The following is a 23,577-nucleotide window of genomic DNA, read 5'->3' on the forward strand; positions in this document are numbered from 1 at the left end:
AAATTACAATTATATAAGGACATACAACTTCAGGATATATCTGAAACTGGTATTATATGACAACTTTAAAGTTACCTCTGTGAAGGAGGAGTTGCAATGGACTTCCTGCCTTGTGTGAGCAAGAATGAAGTCAGTTAAACAGCTGCTATTCTGCTCTTCAAAGTAGACCTTGGCCAGATATTCACTCTCCACTTTGGGAAGACCTGTGCAGTCCAACCGCACTACTGAGTCTGGGGTAGCACATCGGAGCAGTACGAGTTTAGCCTCATCCAGTACTCTCCTCTCAGGATCTGAGATCTCCAAACTGTCCTTCTGCTTCTCTATTACTTGAAGTACCACAGAAGCACATGTATCTGAGTGGTAGCCAATGAAGACATCTGGCGGTTTGTACTTGTAAGTCTGAGCTCCTGCTGCGTGTTGACTGCTGAGAGACACAAAAACGCTCACCCATTTCTCCAATTCATCCACCATCCTCTTCTGCTCAGTTTTAAGAACAGTGTGGATGTCCAGGTAGTGTTTCTCCAGCCTGTTGATGAGAGGTATTGGGAACTGTTTGTAGACCACCTCTCTTTCCTCAATGACAATTAGCCGGAAGTCTTTGTGCACCCTGCATTTGACACGATGGGTTCCCAGTCCAAGGTCAACATATTTCTGTCCTCCCAAGGAGACATAGTATTGGTTGAGGGCATCGTAGAGACTTTCATAGAGGTTCTGCAAGTTTAGGAGCACAACTGTTTGACCTGTCTCCATGCAGATCTTTACTCTGTTGATGTTGCGGCAGATTTGGGTATACTCTTGGTCTTTTGGGAAACTGGATCCAAAGATTATTTCAGGCTGACTTTCTGAAAAGAAGGTTTGCTGCAGGATCTGTAGGGCTGCATAGTTTTTTGTTAGCACCAGCAGGTACCGACATTCTTCTTCCTGTCCAACTGCCTGAATGTTTTCTCTCACAAACCCAATGGCATTAATGTTCTCCAGGTTGGGTGCAATCTGCAATCTTTTGGTAAAGACAGCAACTGCATCCACATCATCCCTGCCACTGAAATTTCTCAACACTGCCTTCACGGTTTCCTCTGCAGTGGGTTTCCGTTTAGAAGCCTTGGCCACTGCAAAAATCATCTTAATCAGGCTGTAATAGTCACGTAAGCCAAAAAATCCTTTGCCTTGTTTGCGGCAGATGTTCAAGTAGGCTCTTGCAAATGGCTGGAAGAAATGCCTGACCCTCTCCAAAACTGTACCATCAGATTTGCATATGCCTTCAGCACTCTTGACGAGTTCCCTCTCATCAGGATCACCACGGGAGACAAAAATGCCTCTGTTCATCTTTGCAGGGTCTAAAGCCCAGTTGGAGATGCCAATGAATCCAACCTTTTTGTGTGGTAGTGGCTCATCATCAATGCATCCCTCCTCTAGCAGTGGATGAAGGGTCTTCAGTGGCATCTTTGGAGAGTCCTCAGCCAGCCCAATCTCATCAAGAACCACAACTGAAATGTACTCATCCAGGTTCTTTCCTTCCTGGAAGCGTCCGCATTGCTTGAATGTATTAATGATGCCTTCTGGTGTTGAGTGAGGGCTACATTGGAAGGACACCAAATGGACCTGTTTAAGCCTTTTGTAGAGGTCAGAATGAGCAGCTTGGCCCTGCATTGCATCTGCCACCAGAGTTTTAGACAGAGATTTTGAACTTCCAGGTTTTCCAACTAAGAAGAGAGGGATTCTTAGCTCAATGCAGATAACCATCATGAAGACATTCTCTTTGAGGGCACTGTTTCTTGCAATAGTATCTCCCATTGGCACACCTCTCAAAAGTAAATCCTGCATGAGTGAGATTTCCTGCATTACCTTTGCTGGGCTGTATCCTGGTGGTAGGCTTTTGCTGATTTTCTGTCTGTATTTATCCTTATTTTCTAGGCAGGCATGGTAGCACACTCCTATGGCCATGACTAGGGACCAGAGCACAGGGTGTCTGACCTCAGGTTGTCTCTGATGCCTTTCATTCTTCTCAGCATTTAGTTTACTCTCAAATTCTTCAAGTTCTGCAAACAACACAACATGGTTTTCATAGAACCAAACAAAAGACTGCATGCATCGTTCTACATCTCTCAGGCTGACAAAGCTGCATTCATCCTGTTTTGTCCGCATATACTTCTGTGAAGCTGAAAGGACATCAGTGATCCACTTGATGCAACTTTGATCAATTGCTTTGTTTTCAACCACTCTTTGCACGATCTGCAGGATGTATATTTTCTCTGTGTGATCATTTAACTGTCCAAAGTCCCACACCAGAGGGATCATGCTTGGTGGCAATGCTTGGACTCTATAGACTAACTGACGGAGAGGGATAGACCCAAGCTTTTCATCTGTCTCTTCAGCTCGAACTCTGTACCCAAGGCCAGCAGATTCTAACCTCTGAATCATCTCATCTGTGTGCTTTCGGTAAGGGTTGCATGCTGCAATAATCTGCAACCCAGAGTTGGGTGTCAAACTTTCCCCCTTGACCGTCTTGTCACAGAGGACCTCCTTAATACTGCTGATGGCTTCAGTAGTGTTGGCCTCATCAAAGAAGAGAACAGAGTCAAATCCATACTCTTGCTTGTTAGTAGAAGCAATGTCTTCTGCTTCTCTGACTTTGGTGTAAATCATCTCTGAAGTTGTCCCTCCATGCACCTTGACCAGTTTCATGTTCTCAGTGGCCACTCCAGTCCTGCGCAACTCACAAAGGAATTTGATGAGCCTTGTCTTACCACACCCAGTCTCTCCCATGATAATGACAGGGATGCCACACCTGAACCGCATATGGATTGCCAGCATCTTCAGTATGTTGTCAGTTGTGAGCTCATATGTTTCATCAGGGTCAAGAGGCCACTGGATACCAAGAACATTGCAGATTCGTTCAATTTTCTCTCCTCTTGGAAGGTCATCAAAGTCCATGTTGAAAGGGACTCTTTGTAGCTTTAGGCCTTCATACAATGCCCTTGTCATGACATTCTTTTTTATCACCCTTCCAGATTTAGGCTCAATGGCATCAACAGAGTTTTGTTCATTGGCGTGAAGATGGAAACCAATGAAGGTCATGGACACATGGTCATCATTAAAAAAGATGTATGGATGTGGTTCTGTTTCCCATCTCTTTCTAATCAGAAAAGGAGCCAAGTCTTCATCTCGGACACCAGTCAGGTCCATCTGCAGTCTGCCAGGACTTTGGTCAGAGATGCTGAGTGATGGAGTGGCAAAGTCCTTTGCCATCAGAATCATGAAGTCAACCACAAAGGTTTTGAACCCAGTTAGCGTGTCTCCAGTGATAGCGGGATCACAAAAAACAGATGTCTCACAATCTTTCAGCTGAAGGTTAAGGAACCATGCAAAATTTCTCAGTTCTGCCCAGGATGGGTCCATAATTCCACAGTGCATGAGAAGCATTTGAAGACATTCCACATGTGACCCTTCAACATCCCGATATGTGAACACATCAAGATCATTGTGGTTATGAAACCGAGTGAGGTACTGGTATGGCCGCTGAAAGGCTGCACTCCTGAATTCTTCATCATCCATCAGTGGGTCATCAGGGCTCACAATGGTAGGATCTCCTTGCTTCTTCATCTCTAGCATTAGTACGTCTTTGGGTGGTCGGCAGAAAATATTTGGAAACACGTCTGTGAATGTGCTGTTCCCAGTTTGAGCCTATCCAGAAAACAGACATGAAACCACAACATAGGGTGAGCAACAGTTTAAAATCACACAACAAATGATTAGTGTTAGTGCCAAACTTGTAAAAAACTCTTACCTGCCGTGAAGCATTTCTTGTTGACTTGACAGTCGGCTCTAAAATCTCTATGACGTACAGTTGCTTGTTGCTGCACTTCCACGTCTTTCCCTCAGAGTCCATCAAATAGCGTAGAACCAACAATTTGAAAAGAAACTCATGGAGACCTTTCTGCACCTTTTCAATCACAAAACATCATAAAACAGTCCATTAATACCATATATAAGGTTTCAAGACATGTCCTATTAATAAAGCTATATTACACTAAGCTATGCACTAAATTGAGACTCATTATTACCGATGATGTGATGTCAAAATGGAACATCATGAGTTCTTTCCTCTCTGGTGAGTTCAACAGAGATTGAAGGATGACATTTTCATCAACATTAGGTTCAATCAAGCGGATGCATTTCATCATTGATGGCTTTTTGGTTGAGTGCTTCAGTTTTTCATACAGCCTCTTGATGTAGAGAGATTTACCTGCAATTAAAAAACAAATTATGTATGGCAGGTATCAATAATCTTAGGAGTAAAACATTCACCATGAGTGAAATGTATCAATTTGAAAGTGGTATTATAAATATATACACACCAACACCAGCCCTTTTGGAAGAGACAACACCCACGCACAGTCGGTCTTTGAATGCAGCTGCAGCACTGCATTGATCTGCTGGGACAACAAAGTGTTTGTGGAGGTATGTCTGGATCCTCGCCATTTGCTCCTGGGGAACTATGTGCAATCTGTACTGGCTGAAGGTTGAAGGAAGGTATGCATGTTCTCTTTCTGAGCTGCAGATGATAACAAGTCTGTAGTCTTTCCTGCTCTGCATTTTCATTCGCTGAAAAAAGTTCTCAACTTTAGAGCTCACATCATAAGTGAGCAGATCTCCATACAGGAGAGAGTATATCTTCTGTCCCCTGTAGCCTGTGCTTAAACAGCGTCTGAAGAACAGCTCCACCTGTTCGTACGGTGTTGAGGAGTTGCACAGGAGGACCTCATCATAGGTGGGAAGTGTCTCGTCTTCACTACTCATGTAAATGGAGATACAAGATGTCAAGACCTCAACGTGCGGGCAAACAATGAGGTTTGGATTTCCGGTAGCCAGGCCCTCAGGTAGCTGCCTCATTATGAGACTCCCAATGTTATCATCAGAAATGTCTTTTTCACTTTCATCTTCATCACTTTCATCTTCTTTGTTGGCCAGTACTTCCAAGAGTCTTCCAAGATTTTTTATATCAAGAATGTGCGGAAGAAAATTCTTCATGTCTTTCATGTAAGCATTCCATATGAGATCAAATTCTTGCAAACCATTTTCTTGTTCAACAAGACTAGGCAAAGGATCCAATTCACTAGTGAAGTCTGGATCTCCCAGCTCAGTTCTTGGCACCACAACAAAAGTCTGGAACTCAATGTCCTCATTTTGCGCTTCTGGTTGGGTGAGGATTTCATACTGGAGTGCATGCCAGACCTGCCTCAAGTCTGAGGCTGTGCAATTTGGCTTCACGAAGGAGAGCATCATGAGAACTTGTTCCTCCACATTGGTCACATTTTGTTGACTCAGCTTGCTACAGAGGTAGACAATCTGTTCAGCTGTATAGTAGTTCAGGTAGTAATGTTGGGATCTCTGTTTGTCCACAAAATTCCTCCAATAGTCCAGGCATTTCTCCATTTTCCTGCAAAATTCAGGAAGCTGCTCCTCTATGCTGCCCTCCACACTGAAATCACTGACAACACTGCCCAGGTTGAAGTCCACCATAATGCTGGGTTCCTTGCTGCTTAAAGAGCAGTTGATTTGTGCTTCCCAGTGTCTGAAGAGAGGGTTCCCAGCAATGTAGAGGGCAATGAATGCCTCAGCTAGTCTTTGAACACTGGCAAAAACCTGAAAAATAAATACAAACCTAAATTCACATGCAAAATTTTAATCTTTTTTGTACATACAGTATATTCAGGAGGCATACTTCCTTCAGCACAAGGGGAGAACCATTTCATATATAAAATCTAAAACAATTACGATTAATTAATGAGACATTGCATAATCTCTTACTTCACCTGTGTATGGCATAGCTGTCAAACACTGAGTTAATGAGGATTATTCCATATTCAGTGCATTGTTAAGTACAACTAAGTAATCACTGTCGATGTCAATAGATATTATTAGACCTGTCCCTTTCAAATTTTCTAAAAATGCTTTCTTGCCATGATGTATTATTTCTTTGATTTTAGTATTTTATTATTATTATATTATCATTATTTTAATCATTGTTATCACTGTGGTTTTTGTTAATGTTTTAGACAATTGTATGCATCTTCAAAGACAGAAAACACTGAACAAAAAAGTGATTGTGATTATGATAATTGTTATCAGTAGTACTGTAGTAAGTAGAAGTATTGGTAGTAGCATTTCAGCGCCTATGCTAAACAAAAAGGACATATGTTAATTAAATGAAAAGGGAAACATTCCAATATACCTCTGCAAAGAGATCAACTTCATTCTGCCCTTGGTCCCCTTTCCCAGACATGAGCATGAGTTTGTTCTGCAGCTCCCGCAGGTCCTCGAGAGAATAGCAGCGCATCTGGCAGCCCTCGTCGTGCGCCTCTGGAATCTGCAGCCTCAGGGCGGTGTCAAGACTCAACTGGATTGAAAAACAGATATACACTTGTACATCATTCTATAGGAACTTTGTTCTCAGAGACAATCTCTGTGCTGCATGGACATAGGGTTGCTACCATCGTTGATGTTGTTATTTACCTTTTTTACATTTTGTGCACTGATCAGGTAGATACCCTTTTTGTTGATAGCTGATGCTAAAGAGAGAGATGACAGCTCCACTGACCCATGACAGTCCTTCACAGTCTTCAGCCATTCCAAATGGCGTGCACTGTCCCGCTACAAAAAAGAGAACATTCTTAAATTGGGCTGTAATGTTTTCCCTTCAGCAAAAACTTAATTAGCAAGGCAACAGTAAATTCTGTGTGACTGAGCGTAAAACGATCTTATGTCTAGAGTCTTCTTTAGTATTAATTTGCACAAAACCCAAAACCATCTGTCTTTAAGTGATTGAATGTATATAAAGCATCCCCAACTGTCTGTGAAGTTATAGTGACATCAACAAAACTACTAGTGGCATCAGCACTTATTAGTAAAGAACAAAGGCAAAGGCTGAATTGTGATACTTTATCAAAATGATTTTTAGTGGTAGCATTACCAATGCATGCTCTTACCAGTTTTTTTGGCAGGTTGCCGTCATTCTCCAAAGCTCTCCAGAGCTTCTTGAGAACCTCTTTGAAGGCATGAAAACCAGATTCTGGTTTGAGCTCATATAGCATTGAAGAGTAGCCGAGGACAGCATCATGGAAGCAAGCGACACGATCCACTTCCATGTCATTCTCTCCCGCAGAGATGGAAGCCAAGTCAACAAACACCTTCAACTCATTTATATCTGAAAAGAATTAAAGTAATTTGCCTGAATGAGCATTGAAATAAATTGGCATTGTGACTACAGAAGATAATAACTATTCTTACCTTCAAGTGCATCTTTTACCCATTTTACAAAGTTTCTTCTGAGTCCCAGCTCTTGTAGGCACAGTCTGCGGGGCTCAGTGATGTCCACCAGAACCATCTTTGCCTGCATCAAGTCATTGTCAATCCGACTGAGCTGCTCGCTCTGAAAGTCTGCATGATTCTGAAGGGAGAGGAGAGTCAAAAGTTAAAAGGTATCTGTACGCATCTTCAAATACAGTTTCTTAATGCACGTCACATGCAGAGGGAGGTTTTTAGTCTGATGAATTTTCACATAATGTGTAATATTTTTCGGTGCAGTATACTTCGTTCAAAACATGGCCACTTACAACTTCTGTGAGTGTCTCCAGAACCCTGAAGTCCCCTTGAAGAAGAAGCGTCTCTTTGACCATCATGATAATTTCAGCTGAAGTCACAGCTAGATGAAGCTCATGATACTGCTCGATCTGGTGAACCCTGCTGTGGATCCACTGTTTGTCGATCGATTTATCAACTCTGCACATGATGTCCAGGTCGTGTGCAAGCTCTTCATACTTGCCCTTGTAAGCTCTGAAGAGCTGATTCACCTCTTCAAGCCTTATACTGCCATTCTTTAGACGAGTGTAGATGTCTGTGTAATCAGCAAAGCAAGGCTCGAAAATGTCATCATGTATCACTTTTGATGTTGCCATAATGTCCACTATTCCACGTTCATCAGGATTGTCGTCATCCATTTCTTCAGTGGCCAGGAGTTTGGCTTGTTTCTCCCAACACACTTTGAATATATAACTGTCTCTGAAGGTGTACAGGACCTCTGCCATGTTTCTGATTTCTTTTTCCAGATGGAAGTAGGTGACAACACCAGTCATGTCTGAGGGCATTTGGTCAAACTGATGAACCTCCATGAAATGGTTCAGGAGCATGATCTCAATGTTGACCTGTTGTCTCCCATCCATGTCGGCAACATCAACTATCATGGAAATTAAATAGACGTGTTATATTGGCATGATCCAACTAAACTGACTTCTCTAGGATTCGCCTGACACGACCACCATACCTGTCATATGTTCCTCAAGGTTGTGGCTCATTGTTAAGAGGATGTCCACAAGCGCCTTCTCATGGTACACAGCTTTCACTTCGTCTTGTCTGCACTGTAACAGCCTCCTCATTTTGGCATTATCCTTGAATTGTTCATTCTCAGAGAGGCAGTCTGTTAATATCAAATCACATACACACACACCTCAGTATTTCTATTAGGGCAGTACACACTATCATATGAAATAAGCATCTTCTGGGGTTATCTATTCTAATAAACTAAACTAATCTTTGTTGACAAGCAGACTGTTATTACCGATCTTCAGCAGATCTAAGAAGGCGTCTTTCCTCTTCAAAATGATATCAAGCAGGCTGATCTTAATATTTCCATGGACAAGTTGGTTGTTGATGGCTGTGAATGATGATATGGCTATAGCAATCCTGCTCCTGGCATCTGGAGAAAGCTTCTGAATCAGCTTTTCTTCTGTGCCTGCAATGACGGAAATTACATGTCAGTGTTTTGTCTTAAACCACATCAATGATTACAATGCTGAACTTCTGCAATGAAGTCATAAATTGAGGCCTGGTTTTCTACTGTAGCAGGGTGTTTGCTCTTATAAAGTAGAGATCATGGCAGGGTGTCACTCTTTACTATAATATTCTACCTTACTACCCTAGAGAATTTCTCTATTTGGTGTGTGTATGTTTTAATGGTTCATTTTTTCCTGAGGAGATACCGTGTAGTTGGAAAATGTTTTTGGCGGCAGTCCAGGAGAGGAGGTGTTGAAGGACCACTTCTTCATCTTCCTGATAATTTCCTTGATGGTCCCTTGGCCAAGATTTGTGGATAATGGCTGAGATGAGATTCCCAAACTTCCAGTTTATCTCGAACCTCTCAAACAGTTTTCCCTCAGACTTGGTCTGCATGTCAGGTAAAACAGCCAGAAACATTACTGTGCATCTTTTAACTCAGCAGTACAAGGAAATTCTCCTCCTTAGACGGATCTTTAGAAGATTTTCCTAATTCACTATTTTATGTCTATAGAACAAAGTTTTTAAATATGGCCAGGACTGTTATAAACTATGCCACTAATATATGTACATTTTAAAAGTAAATGATAAGTCTTCATACCTGGCACAAAGATGTAACAGCTTCAAGAGCACACTTCTCAATACTAGCAGCAACATGTGGATGGGATTCACGGAGTTCCTCGATCTTTTTGCAGTAAAATTCAATTTGGTCCAGAGCAGATTCCTAAAACCAGACAGACACAAAAAATATATTCAATATTTCATAATCAAAACAAAATTGTATTTATAGGGATCTGAAAAATATGCATCACATACCTGTTTGTACTTGCCCTCAAAATCCATTGTGAAAGTCTGTCTCCATTCTTTGGTGCAAACTTCATCTTTGAAGTTGATGGAGATGATGTTATTCCACATCTGTACAACACAACCAACAAAAGGAACCATTTTTCAGCTTTCTGTACCAATGATGGATTGTAAGCATGTATTTTTTGTGTTTTATTTATAAATTATAACAAAACTGCTCACTTCAATCTCTGCTGTGGTCTCAACTCCTGATCTCAGGGACCAACCCCTGTTGATCGGTCTTTTTCCGAAGAACAGACTGATCCAGTCTCTCATGGTCTTTCTCGCCTGAGAGATCAAGTCTTTTGCATATCGCTGCTCTTTTTCCCCTTCTTGAGTCTCCTAAATGAGAATTATTAGCACAGTCTTTGATTAGCAAGACTTAAATGACTTCATCTGAAATGCTAACAGCTTACCTAATAAGATTCACTTCACATACCTGTTGCTGGTTACAGTAAACAAAGTCTGACACTAATGCAACCAGATTCGTACAAGCTACAGAAACTTCAGGGTAGTTCTGGGTATATGATGGTTTGACTCCTCCGCAGAGCTTCTCTAACAGTTTCACTGCTGTTGCTAGGCATCCTCTCCCATAAGCCTCTGTAAAATGACTATGATAAACAAAAACAAAAATAGAAGACTAAAACGTCAAATTCGATGTTTCTACCCTCCATGTAGAAATCTGATTTCATGATCTGCACAGCAAAACAGTCATACAAGAATATGGACACAACAAATCGCAAGTCTTAAAATGTGAACTATCTGGACGATAACAATTTAACAAATAGAAACGATCTGTCGGTGTTGTGACTTCATGCCTGTACATTCAACTCAAAATCTGGTAAATTCAGAAGAACGTATCACCTGTATTTTTCTTCAATGAGATGTCCTTGGATATGTTTGAGAATGTCAGATACTGTCTGTAAAACAAAAATTCAAGAACATTAGTTAATCTAATGAAATGTACTATAACCCTAAATTGTCAACTAGTGTTTCCACTTACTGTCACTGTACTGTGAGTAATATCCAAAGGAGCCTTATTGTTGAAAACATAAAGTATGTCCAAAAGCTCAGTGTTGATGCTGGTGACACACTCCACCAGGTTATCACATGGCATCAAAAACAAGCAGGATCGCACTAAAAGTGCATCCACTTCCATCAAATGACTGTGGCTTTTCATCAGATTCATCAGTGCCCTGAAAACAGAAGAGTAAGTTCACAAATGTACAGAAATATCCATCTATTTCCAAATCAATGCAGTGGAAGATGTCTGTGTAAGCTGTACTAGCAAAGGTAGGGGGACTCTTACTTCGTGTCTTGACTGCTCATGTATGCTGGGGTACCAATGTCAAGGCCTTGCAAACCTGCCCAGGATGAGCCGTACTTCCAGTTTACACAAGTTGGTACTTCATAGGGCTTGATGGTGCCTCTGAGGAGGTGCAGGAGTGGAAGTACCAGAATCCATCGGTGCGTTCCCACTGTTTTCACAGTTTGTATCAGACACACCAAGTTTTCAAGCAGACTGCAACAAAGATAAGTTTATGAGCATCTGAACAGAAAAGAGTCTTGAGTCTTGTTACTCTGTGGTCAGTAGATTGTGTCATTTCAAATGCATATGACTACAGGATTGTTGAAAAGATTAGGTACCAACTTTTTGAAAATAGCAACATCCTGAGAAAACTGTGTCCAGTACTGGAGGAAGGCGTCTTTGTCTAGTTTGGGTAAACAGAGCTCACTGCAGAGCCGAAGGAGCTCACTGCTCTCCAGTTTTAATCGATACTCTCTCCATACACAGAGCATGATCACAGCAGCTCTCACGGGATCCTGAATGTAGTGCATCTTTCTATCTCTGTCCTTCAGCAACTGAGGAATCACCTTTGTTAGCATGAATTCCTTTAGCATCTTCCTCACCTAGAAAATGACACCAGAAACGCAGAGAGAGTAAGTTGAATTGGTCATACCTGGGTGTATCTAGACTTTCTACACAAAGATTGTGAACTTACATCATCTTCATCATAGTTTAAGGAGTACCACTTCTTTTGTTTTTCTTCATACACAAAAGGCTCCCCATAAACCTGGAAGAACTGATTCAGCTGGATCCGAAAAGTTCTCAAATTGGCATCAGTCCAACTCCTGAGAAGATCAAATATGGTGTCCAGCATTATTTTTCCCGCAATCTCTCTGCCTTGAATCAGACTCTTCCTTTGTTCAGGCCAGATCTTGTCTCTAAGGCGTTGGAGCATGTTCTTTGATGGCTCGATACAGATGATGTCATCATATTGATGCCAGTCCCCTTTTCAAAAAAGATACCACAGAAATTTAAATGTGTGTAATGCAAATATATCACAATATAATAATCAGATGCCATTAGAACACAGGCAGATATAATTACAGCTGGACCAAGTCAAGGTTACATTACCATCGTCACTGACGAGGCGAGGTTTCACAAACAAACATCTGTTGGTAGTGTTGTGTGTAGAATCCAGTTTGTATATGAACTCATACTCATATGTTTTCTTTTTATTCCTATAGACAACATATTTGTACGGTATCGACACAGACTCAGCCTCGGTTTTGCTTGTCTGCAGACAGCCCTCGACCAGAAAACCATGTTCTCCAAGATCCCTGCGTAACAAGGAAAAGAAATGTTAATATATGTGGTGCTGAGTCAGTTAGATAGGAAACAGATGGGGGAAAAGATAAGAAGTATGTACCTGGTCACACAGAGCTCAACTGCATCCTCCTCCCATGTCCCAATACGGAGCCCAGCCCGGATGAAGATGCGATCTTCATTCGGATCAAATTTGAAATCCTTTGAGAGAACTGCATGGAAGTAAACTGTGAGTCTGTCGCGTCCAGTAATGGTCATGTTCCTGTTTGGCCTAGAAAGCAAAAACAAATAAACACACATGTAGAAATATAACGCAGACAGAGATCAAAAGCAAGTGCACCCATCTGAGAGAACTTCATCACCTCTTGGGTTGCGGGACAGCTGGAGTGCCGGATTCTGTGTTATCCTTACTGTCGTCTTTACTTCCCTTGTCAGCGTCTGAGGTCTGTGTTGCGGTCGAGTCCTGCCCGCTCTCAGACTGCTGGACCACCATGCGCTCTGCTGGCCCCTCTGGGTCCACACTGGAGCCTGTGTTGTCAGCCTGTACAAGTAGCATTAAACATATATGTTAAATATACACCTTGAACTCATGGAAATGAACTTTCTCCACTAAAAGAATAAAATGTAGGCTTCTGTCAACAACGATTCCTTTTTCATCAATTGTAGTCAGCATTACCTTTGACCGTGTTTGAGGGCCAAAAATCTTTTGTCCAGTTGCCGCAGTCGGCTTCTGTGTCACATCCTGCTGACTCTTTCCCTTCTGTTTGTTTTGTCCGGTCTGTTTCACGTTCGGCTCCACGTTGGCATTCTGGTCCAGTGTAGGTTGTTTAGTGGCGGTCGTGTCTTTCTTGTTCTTTGAGTTTTTTCTGTCAGTCTTTTGATCTTTAGGGTCAGTGGCCTTTGTCCCTTTGCCTGAACCTGACTGAGAAGTCGTACTCTTGCTGTCCTCTGAGGCGGGATGTTGAGTCGGAGTGTCAGCTGGTGCTGTCTCGAGTGTCTGATCCTGAATTGATTTTGGTGCATTGCTCTCTCCCTCATCAGGCTTACCTGGAGCTTCCTCGGACTGCCTCCCAGTTCTGGTCTCTGCTGTGGCAGCAGTCTTTTTACTTGGAGTGACTTGTGTGTCTTCAGGTGGTGCAGCAGTAACGTTAGCTGCTAAAGAACTAGGCTGGCTCTCTAGTGAGGAGGATCCATCTTGGAGCGAGTCTGGTGTTTCATCCATTGGATTGTCTGAGCTTTCACTGTCAGAGGTCGTCTTCTTCCCCGGGGTGTCTCCCATGGAGACATGGGACAGATCAGAGTGGTCTGATGACAAGGTGCCATCTTTCTTTTTTTTGTTCTTCTTCCTCTTTTTTTTCTATGAAGACCAGAAGGTAGAGGTTCAGTTTAATAAACCTTTTTACTGCTAATGTGAAACCATGCAACAGTCTTTAATCTAAACACAGAGTCAACATCTTCTTAGTATCGTTGACTACTTCTACTAAAAGCTTAAGTTAGAATAGAGAGATCATAAAGTCATTAGTAGACCAAAGGTAACTGCACTAATATGAAGCTCATATGAAGCTCTCCGTGCTGAAAGTAAAATAAAAAAGTGAGGCAACACAGTGACAGTTACACTCACCTTTTTCTTTGGGTTGCTGATTGTCTCATCATTCGGTCGTTTGGGGGATTTATTGGATTCCTTGCCGTCCACAGGTGGGGCGCTTTCTGAGTCTGCTATCAAGGATTTGGGCTGATCTCTTGTATCTGGATTAAAAGTATGTGGTACACAAATTAGACAGCATCAAAAGACACGTGAAAACCACTTTGACTATTAGAGCGAATAATAACTGCACTGTGTGCTCTGGCAGTTATCAATAGTAGCTTATTGCGTTTCAACCAAATCTAAATTACATCACGTAGCTGGTGAAAGATTTGAATGATGCATTATATAGTAAATGAATACAATCATAACATAGAAAAGATTCATTCTTTTATTTTTATTTTACTTCTGATTTAATTATCAGTTACAGACAAAACACCTAAGCTCTATCATCGAGTGCATCAAGTTTGCATTTCTCCCATGGGCTCTTTATAAAGACCACAACATAGACCTTTATCTCAAATGTAATCATAGTCGGGTTTGTTTAATCCCAACCCGCCTTGTTGGTAAGAAAATAACACTAACACTAGACGACCGCTTTTTATTATTTCTATGTCAAGTACTTTTTAATTTTGCCTTTATATGTGCTTTATAAGTAATGTAGGCTCATGTCAATATACAGACTAAAGGTTTTGACAGCTGCACCCACTTTTCATGACTTTTCATCATTCTTAACATAGAAGTTGTTACATTTATCATTTAGGGAGCAAGTGACATTTAATTACGTTTTGTATTCAAACCAAACATTGTGGCAGGTGATAGTATAGTCCCACCCAAAGAAACATACACTCAGCCCTCTATGACACACTGTTAATGTGAAGTATACCCAGTAGGTCCTCCAAATGATATTCTGGATGCTGTATTCACAAACAACAATAATAGTCACTCTTGTATACATTGTGTGGACCTCATTAATAAATCATGTAAGTATAAATATAATATTAAACCACATTTCTAAATGAATCTACTTACCCTGTGTATTTGCAGGTTGGACAGACAGTTTCATGCCACACTCACTGCAGAACTTGGCAGCCTTCTCCACAATATTATGGCCACAATTTGGGTGTGGGCACTTCATCTTCAGACTTCAGTAATCTCTGCAAAAGAAGAAACAAGTATAACTGGAATGTGAAGTTACCTAATGGTTTCCACCCTGTAGCAGATTCCTTTCACTTTCAATTTTGCCAGTTGAGGCCTCGTGAGTCAGCGTTCAGCGCTGCTTAACAACCGCCAAATGGAGCAAAAACTTCTGTCTTTCATTTGGACTTTGAGCAGTCTTACCCAACAAACTGAATAATTAACATTTAGTTTAGTGACTGAAATGGAAATAACAGTGTCAGTGTCAGGGAGCCACTGCACGCCCACCTTCAGCAGCGCGAACCAACATCCAATAATAAACTCACTTCAGCCAAAGAGGATTAAAAAAAAATCAGAGGTCTCACTGCACAACAGAGTTCCTCAAAAACACTTCACTACCTGGTAGTACTGGTATGCAGGGAAACATTTAAAGAAAATAGCTGGCAGTGTACGTAATTATACAGGTAACCTGTTTATGTGTGCTCCAAAGTGTTAAAAATATGGAACACTTGTAAAACATCATTGAAAAATTAGGTTGTATTGGTGTGCAGGGAAAATTGTAAAGAATAACCGCAAAAGGAGAGAATATTCATATTTGTGGACTAGAAAATTGGACGTTTTTCAAGAATAGAGTGATTCCTCTTCTTAGTGAAAGGATCTTTGGCTACATAGTTCAGCCAATCACATATTTGCTTCGTAGATTCATGCGTTAAGTCACTTCCTGTTTCTCTTCCAGCCTATAAACTAATTTGGCAACAGCAAAATTGAGCTGCTAGCTAAACAGAGACATAGTAGCTGCTATTATTATTATTGCAGTATCACAATACATGTATCAACTGCAGTATCAGCACACTAAATAAGTGACCTTGCTACAAGTTGGCAACGAGTTAGCTCGCTAACTAGCTTGCTGACTCGCTCTATAAACAGCCAGTCTATTGAGCTGCGTATACTAACTAGCTAACATTAGCCGGGTCAGTTTGATCCCGACGAGCTTTCCAAAAAACCAGCGACAGTAATATGTTCTGGTGCAAAGCCAGGTGTCAACTAAATTACATCGCATTTGAAACCCGTTTGAGCCAGACTTACTCAAAAGTGTCCAGAAGTGACAGCGAAGTATGATAGCTACTCCAGCTCATATGATTAGTTTATTCCTAACGTTAGTTTGTCATAATAACGTGAGGTCTGACGTTATCACCTCCAGCTTTCAAAAGCAGTAGAAGAAGAAAGAAAAGGTGCCAGCAGTCCTACCTGAGCTGACTGCGTCGAGACCTTTTCTTCTGCGTTACAGAAGGAAGAGCCCAGAAGTCATCTCTGCCGGACCTGCGATGTATACGCGATCTACCGGCAGATAGTCACATAAAAGACTGCTGTTATTTCATTTCCGCATGTCTTTTAAAGTTTCGTTTTGTCAGAAATGGGTGTCAACTAATAAAATTGACTTTTCCTATGACTCATATTGGTATTTTTCCGGGCGGGGGCGATAACAGAACAAGTTTGCATGCACAGGTGGAAAGTAAATAATTAGGACTCCTCTAATACCTCCTCTAATGACACTATATCAATAAATGTGATTTCATTTTTTTTTTAAATAAAGTGATGTATAAGTCCTTTTTAACACAAGAACAGAGTAGGTATCAGTTATGGCATCCAAGAGGGATAAAGTGCTGTACTGCAATGAATGGCCACCACTGTTGCTACAGGGAAGCTGTCATAAAACATTAAGGTGCATAAATGTTTCCACTTCTGTAGGTACTCTGCTTAGAAAAGCTTTCATGAAGAGTAACATCGACAGTCTTTGATACTTTTTGGATTTTAAATGTTGGTGTTTTGCCTCTTTTTCTCGGAAGTCAAGATTGCAAGTAAGTACATGTGTTACCCATTCACTCATCTTGTGACTGCATTTTACTTTCGCTTCGACTTTGAACGAGAACAAATCCTGGCTGGTGGCCAACAGCAGGCCACTGGAAATTTCCCCCCATGACGTGCTTAACTGTGTGAATATGAGTCAAGAAATTTTGAGCCTTTACCTGGATCAATAAAAGCTAAAACATTCAACAAATAACCCAAATTGAAAGAAAATATTTGTTGAAGCTATACGGAAGGAGGTGTGCTTGCTTCTTGCAGCAAAATGTCCTCGGAGCAGCAGCTCTGAACCAGTTCCTGCGAGATATTACTTTATGAGCACAGTGTATGTGCCCTTCAGCAAGGCAAAGTCAGGTCTGTTTCATTGTTAGAAACACTGAGCGTCCTGTGATGCCGGTGGGATGGCCTTTTTTCTTCCTGTTTTGAGCCGTGCTTCTCTACAGCTCTCACATGACACCCACACATCCAATGAGGAGAGTTGCATGTATTAAAGCAATGTTGTCTTAGGATGCTCTGCTCTTACATTGTCAGCAGAGGGCAGAGTAACCTGGAATTTGAACAAGTTTAGTTAACAATGTGCCACAAAGTGCAGGTTCAACCAGATGTCTGCTCCAAAGGATCTCACAAGTGGACACTGTGCTCATGAGGGGGGGAAAAAAGTTATCTTGCCGAAACACCCAAGATTGGTGTTGCAGCAAGATAACTTCAGACTCCACTCTGCTTGTCAGTTTCATTTTGTGCAGCTACATTTCCATGGTAACTTGGACTGCACTCCCAGGTCAGGAGTGTGTTACATTCAGGCTGTCAGATTCAAAGGTATTGAAATCTGCCTGTCTTCACCAAGCAACTTGAATAAAACATAAAATAGTGACACAAAATTAGAGAATAATAGGAGCTGTTTGCTTTGGGTTGTTTATTGTCTCAGATAAAGAATAAATGAAGTATGTCAAAGCCATTTTTTTAAAATTAACTTCCACACTGCCAAAACCACAAGACAAGAGCATCTATGTTTGGTAAAACCTCGAGCACCAGAAAGCATATTGTCTTCAATGAGACGCTGAGATATTTTGGATGATTTTGATATTGACTTTGGTTGCCAGCAGACTTCATCCTCCCTCCATCATCTGAGATGTGTCAAGTTTTATGGATTCTTATTGTGCATCTAACCACATGAGTGCAACTGTAGAAATTACGCCCATCAAAAAATGTATTCCCTGACCAGCATGCTTAACTAAATTTCCCATTAGATGTTTTGGTGCCAAGACATGGATCACCTTAACAGACTCAGCTAACATAGCAGAGAGAGGAGGCTGATGGCACACTTTGTCACATGTTCAAAAATTCAGTTTCATACCTCCTATTTTCTTAATTTCCATTAGTTTTCCATTAAAGTAAACCTTTTTACCTAGATTCTGTTGAACAATGTGTTCCTGTTGTCTGGATTATAATATTTATTTTCACTGCAATGCAGTACATCTTCCGGATACCCTTGAAACATGTCGGTACACCTATTGGTGCACAATGGCATATATGAAGGGTTCAACGGTTGGTTCCTGAAAAAGGAAAAAAAATCTTGTTTGCACTTAAGCTGCCTTTAACAAACCTTTACTGGTGAAATGTGTAAGTTCTTGTTGAGCTTTACCAGCACACTGTGCTGTAAACCACACAGTCATCCATCTGCTGCTCCCTGCAGGTGATACAGTCAGTCAGTGAAGGTTCCTCTAATGCAACATAGATTATTTGAAAAACAGGTAACAGTTGTAAAAAAAAACAAAATCTCTCACGTTTGGCTTTCTCTTGGTGTGAAAGTCAACCATTGCGTAGATGAGTTCTACTGTTACTCCCTCATACCGATTTCCCTCTTGTGATTGGTTTTTGTCAGAAACTGGCCAGTTGATGTAGTCGGTATTCTGAATATAATAACACGAATTAGTGCAGAACAATGTCCTCTATATTAAATTCTCCCTTCACGTTTCTATTATAAACCAGTGCAAGACCAGGATGTGGGTTTAACTTGCTTCTAAAAACACGTCTGCAGACATCCTCAGTATAACTAACAACTTAACCGACTGCAGTATGTATGTCACCCAGCGTTAACTCAGGTACAAAATCATAAACACATTAGAACCATGATAAACTTATGAAGATAATATGATAGTGCCACCTGTATGTCCTCCTCACAGTCGGTCTCTGGTGCTGTTGTTCTTTTTTTGTTGAGACTGAAACATTAACAGACTTTACAGCATCATCACATGATCGTTATATGTGAGATATAATAGTGGTACAGTGTAAAGATAGCTCACCTTCTGACGGCTATAATGGTGGTCACAACCAGAAGCACAGCAACAGTAGCAATGATATGTATATACACTCTGTTAAATGTTGCCCAATACTCTGTGTAACAAAGGCAGCATGTCAAGAGCTAAGTCCTCAAATCAAAATATGTGACACATCATAATCTACTCAAAAGTGATTGTTTCAATGTGACTTTTATGATCCTTAAACAATGAAAACTAGAAGACCAACTTTTCAAGCAACCGTTACTGTAAAGGACCAGTGATATTATCAACCTACCTTTAGTCTTTAAAGTCACAACAGAGGAGTTTTGACTTCCATGTTTGTTGGTGGCGCTGCATAAATACTGGCCACCGTCACCAGAGAAGAACACAGGCTGGTGTCCAACAGCCACAATATCATCATCATCATCTATCTTAAACCAAGTATAATTCTCCACTGGGGGGTTTGCATGGCTGCTGCAGATCAGCGTGATGTTGCTGCCGGCATCCACCTCCATCGACGGTCTGACAGACACTGAAGTGTTCGTAGGGCCATCTGAAAGAAACCTGCAGCTGTTAACTGTCAGAGAAATCTCATATAATCTCATTATCTAAATCATAGTTTTCATTTATTTCATTTATTCATCAGGTTATTGTTTATTCATTTATATGTTTATTCATTCGGTTAAGTACTTATCTTGAGTCCTGTACTCACATTCAACATCAATATGTATGACTGCTGAAGTTGTTCCTGAGTGTGTCTTTAGAGAACATGAGTAGTTTCCAGAGTTTGTGGAGGACATGTTGCTTAAATAAAGTACAGGTCCTTCGGCTATGAGCTCTCCATTCTTAAACCAGGTGAAAGCAGATGAAAGGTGACCGCCATCGCAGCCGTTTATGCAGGTCAGACTCAGAGTCGCCTTCCTTCGTTGTTCTGTTCCCATTCGGTTTCGTTACAGAAATCTTCAAATCTAGAGCAAAGTACAGCTAAAGCATCAAAGTTTGTGGGGTTGCAAGTTATAAAACAAAGAAAAATTCTTACCATCAACCTTTTATGTTGGGCTAACATTACCAGGCCTTCTGCCATTTGTTTGTTAAATCTGACGGTGTATATTCCTGCATCATTGTGCTCCACTTGGTGTATTTTTAGAGAACAATTGTGATGTTTGTTGGCAATATACTGAAATCTTGCTGCAACTTTTCTTGAATTGCTGTCAAATATGAAACGACCTTTGAAATGATGAGACTTCACATGACCCCACGAGTCTCTCCACCCTCCGGTTATCAGGATGGTAAAATGAACAATGAATGACAACAGGCGAGCCTTACACCGCGCAGATGTGTCGCTTTTGATATAGCGCTTCCCACGTATTGCAGAGAACACCTGAACACACCTCATTCATATTCTAAGATTTTATCATTTGAATAAAACATTGAATGAGACTTCAGTGTTGTACTTACCAGCCAGAAACATCAGGCATCAGTGTCCATGTCAAGTTTCTGGGTTCAATGCGCATGTTAGCAGTTACAATCAAGTCCAATCATCAAGGTGGTAATAGATTCTAAAAAGCTCTGCAGGAAATGTTTTCCTTCTCAAAATACAGTGAAAGTGTTTTTTCTTGTCTTTATCTGCTTCTGAAGCTACATATCGTACACACAGCTTCCTGTAATTAAAATAAGGTGTCGGGTTTCAGCCCTTGAAATCAGGTCACATGCACCACAGAGACAGCGCACAGCTTCAGTGAAATGTACAAAAACCAGCCCTCTGTGGAGGAAACCCATGTCCTGTGTACATGGCAGTCTGATGGTGCTTTGTTGTGGTCAGAGCACAGTCCGATCAGAGCTGGCACTCTGACTTTGTGGTTTTTGAGGCAAGGTAACAACCACATGTTGCCGTAACTGTTGAATGTGTGTTGGAGGGTTTTGTTTGTTTCATTGATTTGCCATTTTGTACTTTTGATAGTTGGAGAAAAAAAATGACAAGAAAAGTTAAACTTGCGGATGTTAAATGTTCTGGGCCTGCCAGCTCTGCAACATACACATAAGAAAAGTTGATGCAATCACTGTGTGAAACCATTTAAATGACTAAATCACAAGGGTAGGAGCTCGTCTTTCCCATTGTGTCACTTGCCCCTCAACAACACTGCAACATTGTCTCTATGAGTCACCTCTCACATGTTTGAGATCGATTAATCTTGAAAAGGTTCTTCTATTTATTTTAATATCTAATCTTAATAGTTAACCTTCAATTTCAATAAGACTTCTCAGACTCTTTGGAATATTTCACAATTGCTTATAGAAAAGTAAGATTGTATGACAATTTCATACCTTGGAGGAGAGGATTTCTCTGAGAGGTGTGTGTGCGCACGTGAATCGCCCACGAAATAGCGGGTATGGTCACGGGGTCCTTATAAGCAGAGCAACGAGGATTCAAGCAGCAAGCGGTGACAAGGAGGAGCAGTCCAGGACCAAGCCTCAGAGCTCGACATGGAGATGCCCGCTAGACTCGTGTTCCCCATCGTGATCATCTCCGTGCTGCTCGCCTGCAGTCCGACAGAGGCATGGTACAAGCAGGTGGCCGGTCCAAGCTACTACTCGGTGGGCAGGGCGTCCGGCTTGCTCTCCGGTATCCGCAGGTCACCGTACGTCAGGAGAGCCGAGCCGGACCCGTCAGACAGCGGAGAGTCTGCGAGCAACAGCGTGTTTTCTGAGTTAACTCCGCAAAACTTCATCCTGAAGACCATGGTCAGTTCTAATCGCTTTCATCACGGCATTGTGGCTTGGGTGGGGTAGCCATTACGCATGAGCGCAGCATTTAAAATGTGTTTTGTATAACCTGAATGTCCCATTTTTCTTGAAATTACAAAACACCAGCAATTGGTTGGAAACAAGTGAAGTTACTTTAAGATTTTAAACTTAAAGCAACTTTTGTACTCTGTAGTTTACAAGAGCTCCGGCTATAGTTTGTAGTACTGGCTACAGTTTTGCAGTGGAAACTATACATTTATATTTAATAAATACAGTATAATCAGTGTGTGACCAGAAATCCCCTGGACTCGTGGCCACTTCAGTCAGAAAGGAACTGTCCAGTCAGCACCACTGAAACTATGCATTACATGAAATTGAAAAGAAAGCCGGAGTTCTAACAGCAATAATGGTCTTGGGATTCTTATTTTCACACTGCAGTGCACAAGATAAAAATGTATTCGGGTCCTTTACTTAAGTAGCTACAACAATATAAGTCTAACATTCAGAATTTGCATCAAAATGTACTTAAAATATCAAAAGTGCTCATTACGCAGCAGAATGGCTCCTGTCAAGTTCAGTTATGTACTATATTCATTGATGCATATAAGAGAAGCATTTTAAAGTAGCTGGTGGACCTCGAGGTCATTTTAACTACTTTATATAATTTTGGGCAGTTTAATCTGTAATAATGCATCCCATTTTATAAACTGACTTCTTGTTTTGTCAATGTAAAATCTTAATCTGCAAAGTTACTAAACTGCAGTTTTCCCTCTACAGTGTGAAAGTAGCATAAAATGTAAACACAGTACTTCAAAATCTACTTCTGTACAGTACTTGAATAAATGTACTTAGTTGCCATTATGCGTTTGTGACATGACAAGAGATACAGGACTAGAGAGGAGGTCCATATAAACGCACTGTCGATTAGTGTAATTCTCTGCAGGAATATTTGTTGGGATATCAAACATCTCACTGTCTTGACAGTTTTTACGTTTTTTTTTAAGCACTCTCTAAAGTAACAGCATCATTTGTCTGTTTTTCTCTCAACAGCCCATTTGTATCAAAGACATTACACCAAACATGCAGAGCTGTGAGCTCCTCCAGGAAATCGAGGGTTCATTTAAGTGCAAAGCGGACGTCTTCCTCTCTCTGGACTCCTCAGACTGTGCAGGAGACTGAGCAGTAAAGCCGACAGCTGGGCTGGATGACGAAGACTACTTCTTGAAGGCGTGACACTTGAAAACTGTACATGTCTCTAACTTCAAGTTTAACACTGGTGTTGCACTAGATGGAAGATATTACTACTAAGGCTACTTTTCATTCACCATTTCACCAGATTATTGATTTTATGATAAACCCGTCTTAAAAGCTTTACGTTGTAATGTATTAATGTACATATTTGATCTGAGTTTTCATTAATAAATGAATCATGAAGCAACCCCATGTTGAAATTACCGAATGCAAAACCGGTAACAGTGTAATGACTCTTATTCTCATCTGCATTGGAGAAAAATAAATCACTGCTTTTTTTGAAAGATGAATAGGTTGTAAACTAATACCTTGCACCATATTTTGATTAATGAATGCAGTTATGGGTGATTTAGAAGCACTAAATGTTGCAAACAAGATTTCAACAAAGAAAACACTGAGTAAAAATGATGTAGTTAACCTGCACTATTAAAAACAGC

The 23,577-nt window shown here is 41.0% G+C and overlaps 3 protein-coding genes across 3 annotated transcripts in view; 1 reads left to right on the top strand and 2 right to left on the bottom strand.

Moving 5' to 3' along the window:
* rnf213a (ring finger protein 213a) overlaps positions 1 to 16,327 on the bottom strand; it is a 29,174-nt gene extending 12,847 nt beyond the window's left edge. The window contains exons 1-28 of the mRNA XM_070922918.1: positions 16,251 to 16,327; positions 14,898 to 15,022; positions 13,905 to 14,029; positions 12,960 to 13,640; positions 12,646 to 12,824; positions 12,387 to 12,554; positions 12,092 to 12,297; positions 11,676 to 11,965; positions 11,324 to 11,583; positions 10,982 to 11,194; positions 10,676 to 10,868; positions 10,537 to 10,592; positions 10,112 to 10,283; positions 9,856 to 10,014; positions 9,646 to 9,744; positions 9,431 to 9,553; positions 9,036 to 9,219; positions 8,615 to 8,788; positions 8,321 to 8,473; positions 7,614 to 8,233; positions 7,288 to 7,447; positions 6,987 to 7,204; positions 6,514 to 6,651; positions 6,233 to 6,397; positions 4,356 to 5,643; positions 4,062 to 4,243; positions 3,785 to 3,940; positions 76 to 3,681 (exon numbers count right to left, since the gene is read on the bottom strand). Coding sequence (XP_070779019.1) covers positions 76 to 3,681; positions 3,785 to 3,940; positions 4,062 to 4,243; positions 4,356 to 5,643; positions 6,233 to 6,397; positions 6,514 to 6,651; positions 6,987 to 7,204; positions 7,288 to 7,447; positions 7,614 to 8,233; positions 8,321 to 8,473; positions 8,615 to 8,788; positions 9,036 to 9,219; positions 9,431 to 9,553; positions 9,646 to 9,744; positions 9,856 to 10,014; positions 10,112 to 10,283; positions 10,537 to 10,592; positions 10,676 to 10,868; positions 10,982 to 11,194; positions 11,324 to 11,583; positions 11,676 to 11,965; positions 12,092 to 12,297; positions 12,387 to 12,554; positions 12,646 to 12,824; positions 12,960 to 13,640; positions 13,905 to 14,029; positions 14,898 to 15,003 — 10,074 coding nt within the window. The 5' untranslated portion in view covers positions 15,004 to 15,022; positions 16,251 to 16,327. The remainder of the gene's footprint in view (positions 1 to 75; positions 3,682 to 3,784; positions 3,941 to 4,061; positions 4,244 to 4,355; positions 5,644 to 6,232; positions 6,398 to 6,513; positions 6,652 to 6,986; positions 7,205 to 7,287; positions 7,448 to 7,613; positions 8,234 to 8,320; positions 8,474 to 8,614; positions 8,789 to 9,035; positions 9,220 to 9,430; positions 9,554 to 9,645; positions 9,745 to 9,855; positions 10,015 to 10,111; positions 10,284 to 10,536; positions 10,593 to 10,675; positions 10,869 to 10,981; positions 11,195 to 11,323; positions 11,584 to 11,675; positions 11,966 to 12,091; positions 12,298 to 12,386; positions 12,555 to 12,645; positions 12,825 to 12,959; positions 13,641 to 13,904; positions 14,030 to 14,897; positions 15,023 to 16,250) is intronic.
* Positions 16,328 to 19,042: 2,715 nt separating this feature from the next.
* On the bottom strand, positions 19,043 to 20,658 carry LOC139299959 (basigin-like). Its single transcript, XM_070922920.1, has 6 exons — positions 20,603 to 20,658; positions 20,214 to 20,352; positions 19,857 to 19,989; positions 19,508 to 19,697; positions 19,169 to 19,178; positions 19,043 to 19,084 (listed from the first exon to the last, which is right to left on the bottom strand). Exons 1-6 carry the CDS (start codon positions 20,656 to 20,658, stop codon positions 19,043 to 19,045), a joined length of 570 nt encoding a protein of 189 aa, XP_070779021.1.
* Positions 20,659 to 21,588: 930 nt separating this feature from the next.
* LOC139300533 (neuropeptide B-like) lies at positions 21,589 to 23,318 on the top strand. Its single transcript, XM_070923661.1, has 2 exons — positions 21,589 to 21,886; positions 22,940 to 23,318. The coding sequence occupies exons 1-2, from the start codon at positions 21,629 to 21,631 to the stop codon at positions 23,066 to 23,068; spliced, it is 387 nt and encodes a 128-aa protein (XP_070779762.1). The 5' UTR covers positions 21,589 to 21,628; the 3' UTR covers positions 23,069 to 23,318.
* Positions 23,319 to 23,577: the final 259 nt, after the last annotated feature.

This window comes from Enoplosus armatus, chromosome 17 (genome assembly GCF_043641665.1).
Source record: "Enoplosus armatus isolate fEnoArm2 chromosome 17, fEnoArm2.hap1, whole genome shotgun sequence".
NCBI classification, from domain to species: domain Eukaryota; kingdom Metazoa; phylum Chordata; class Actinopteri; order Centrarchiformes; family Enoplosidae; genus Enoplosus; species Enoplosus armatus.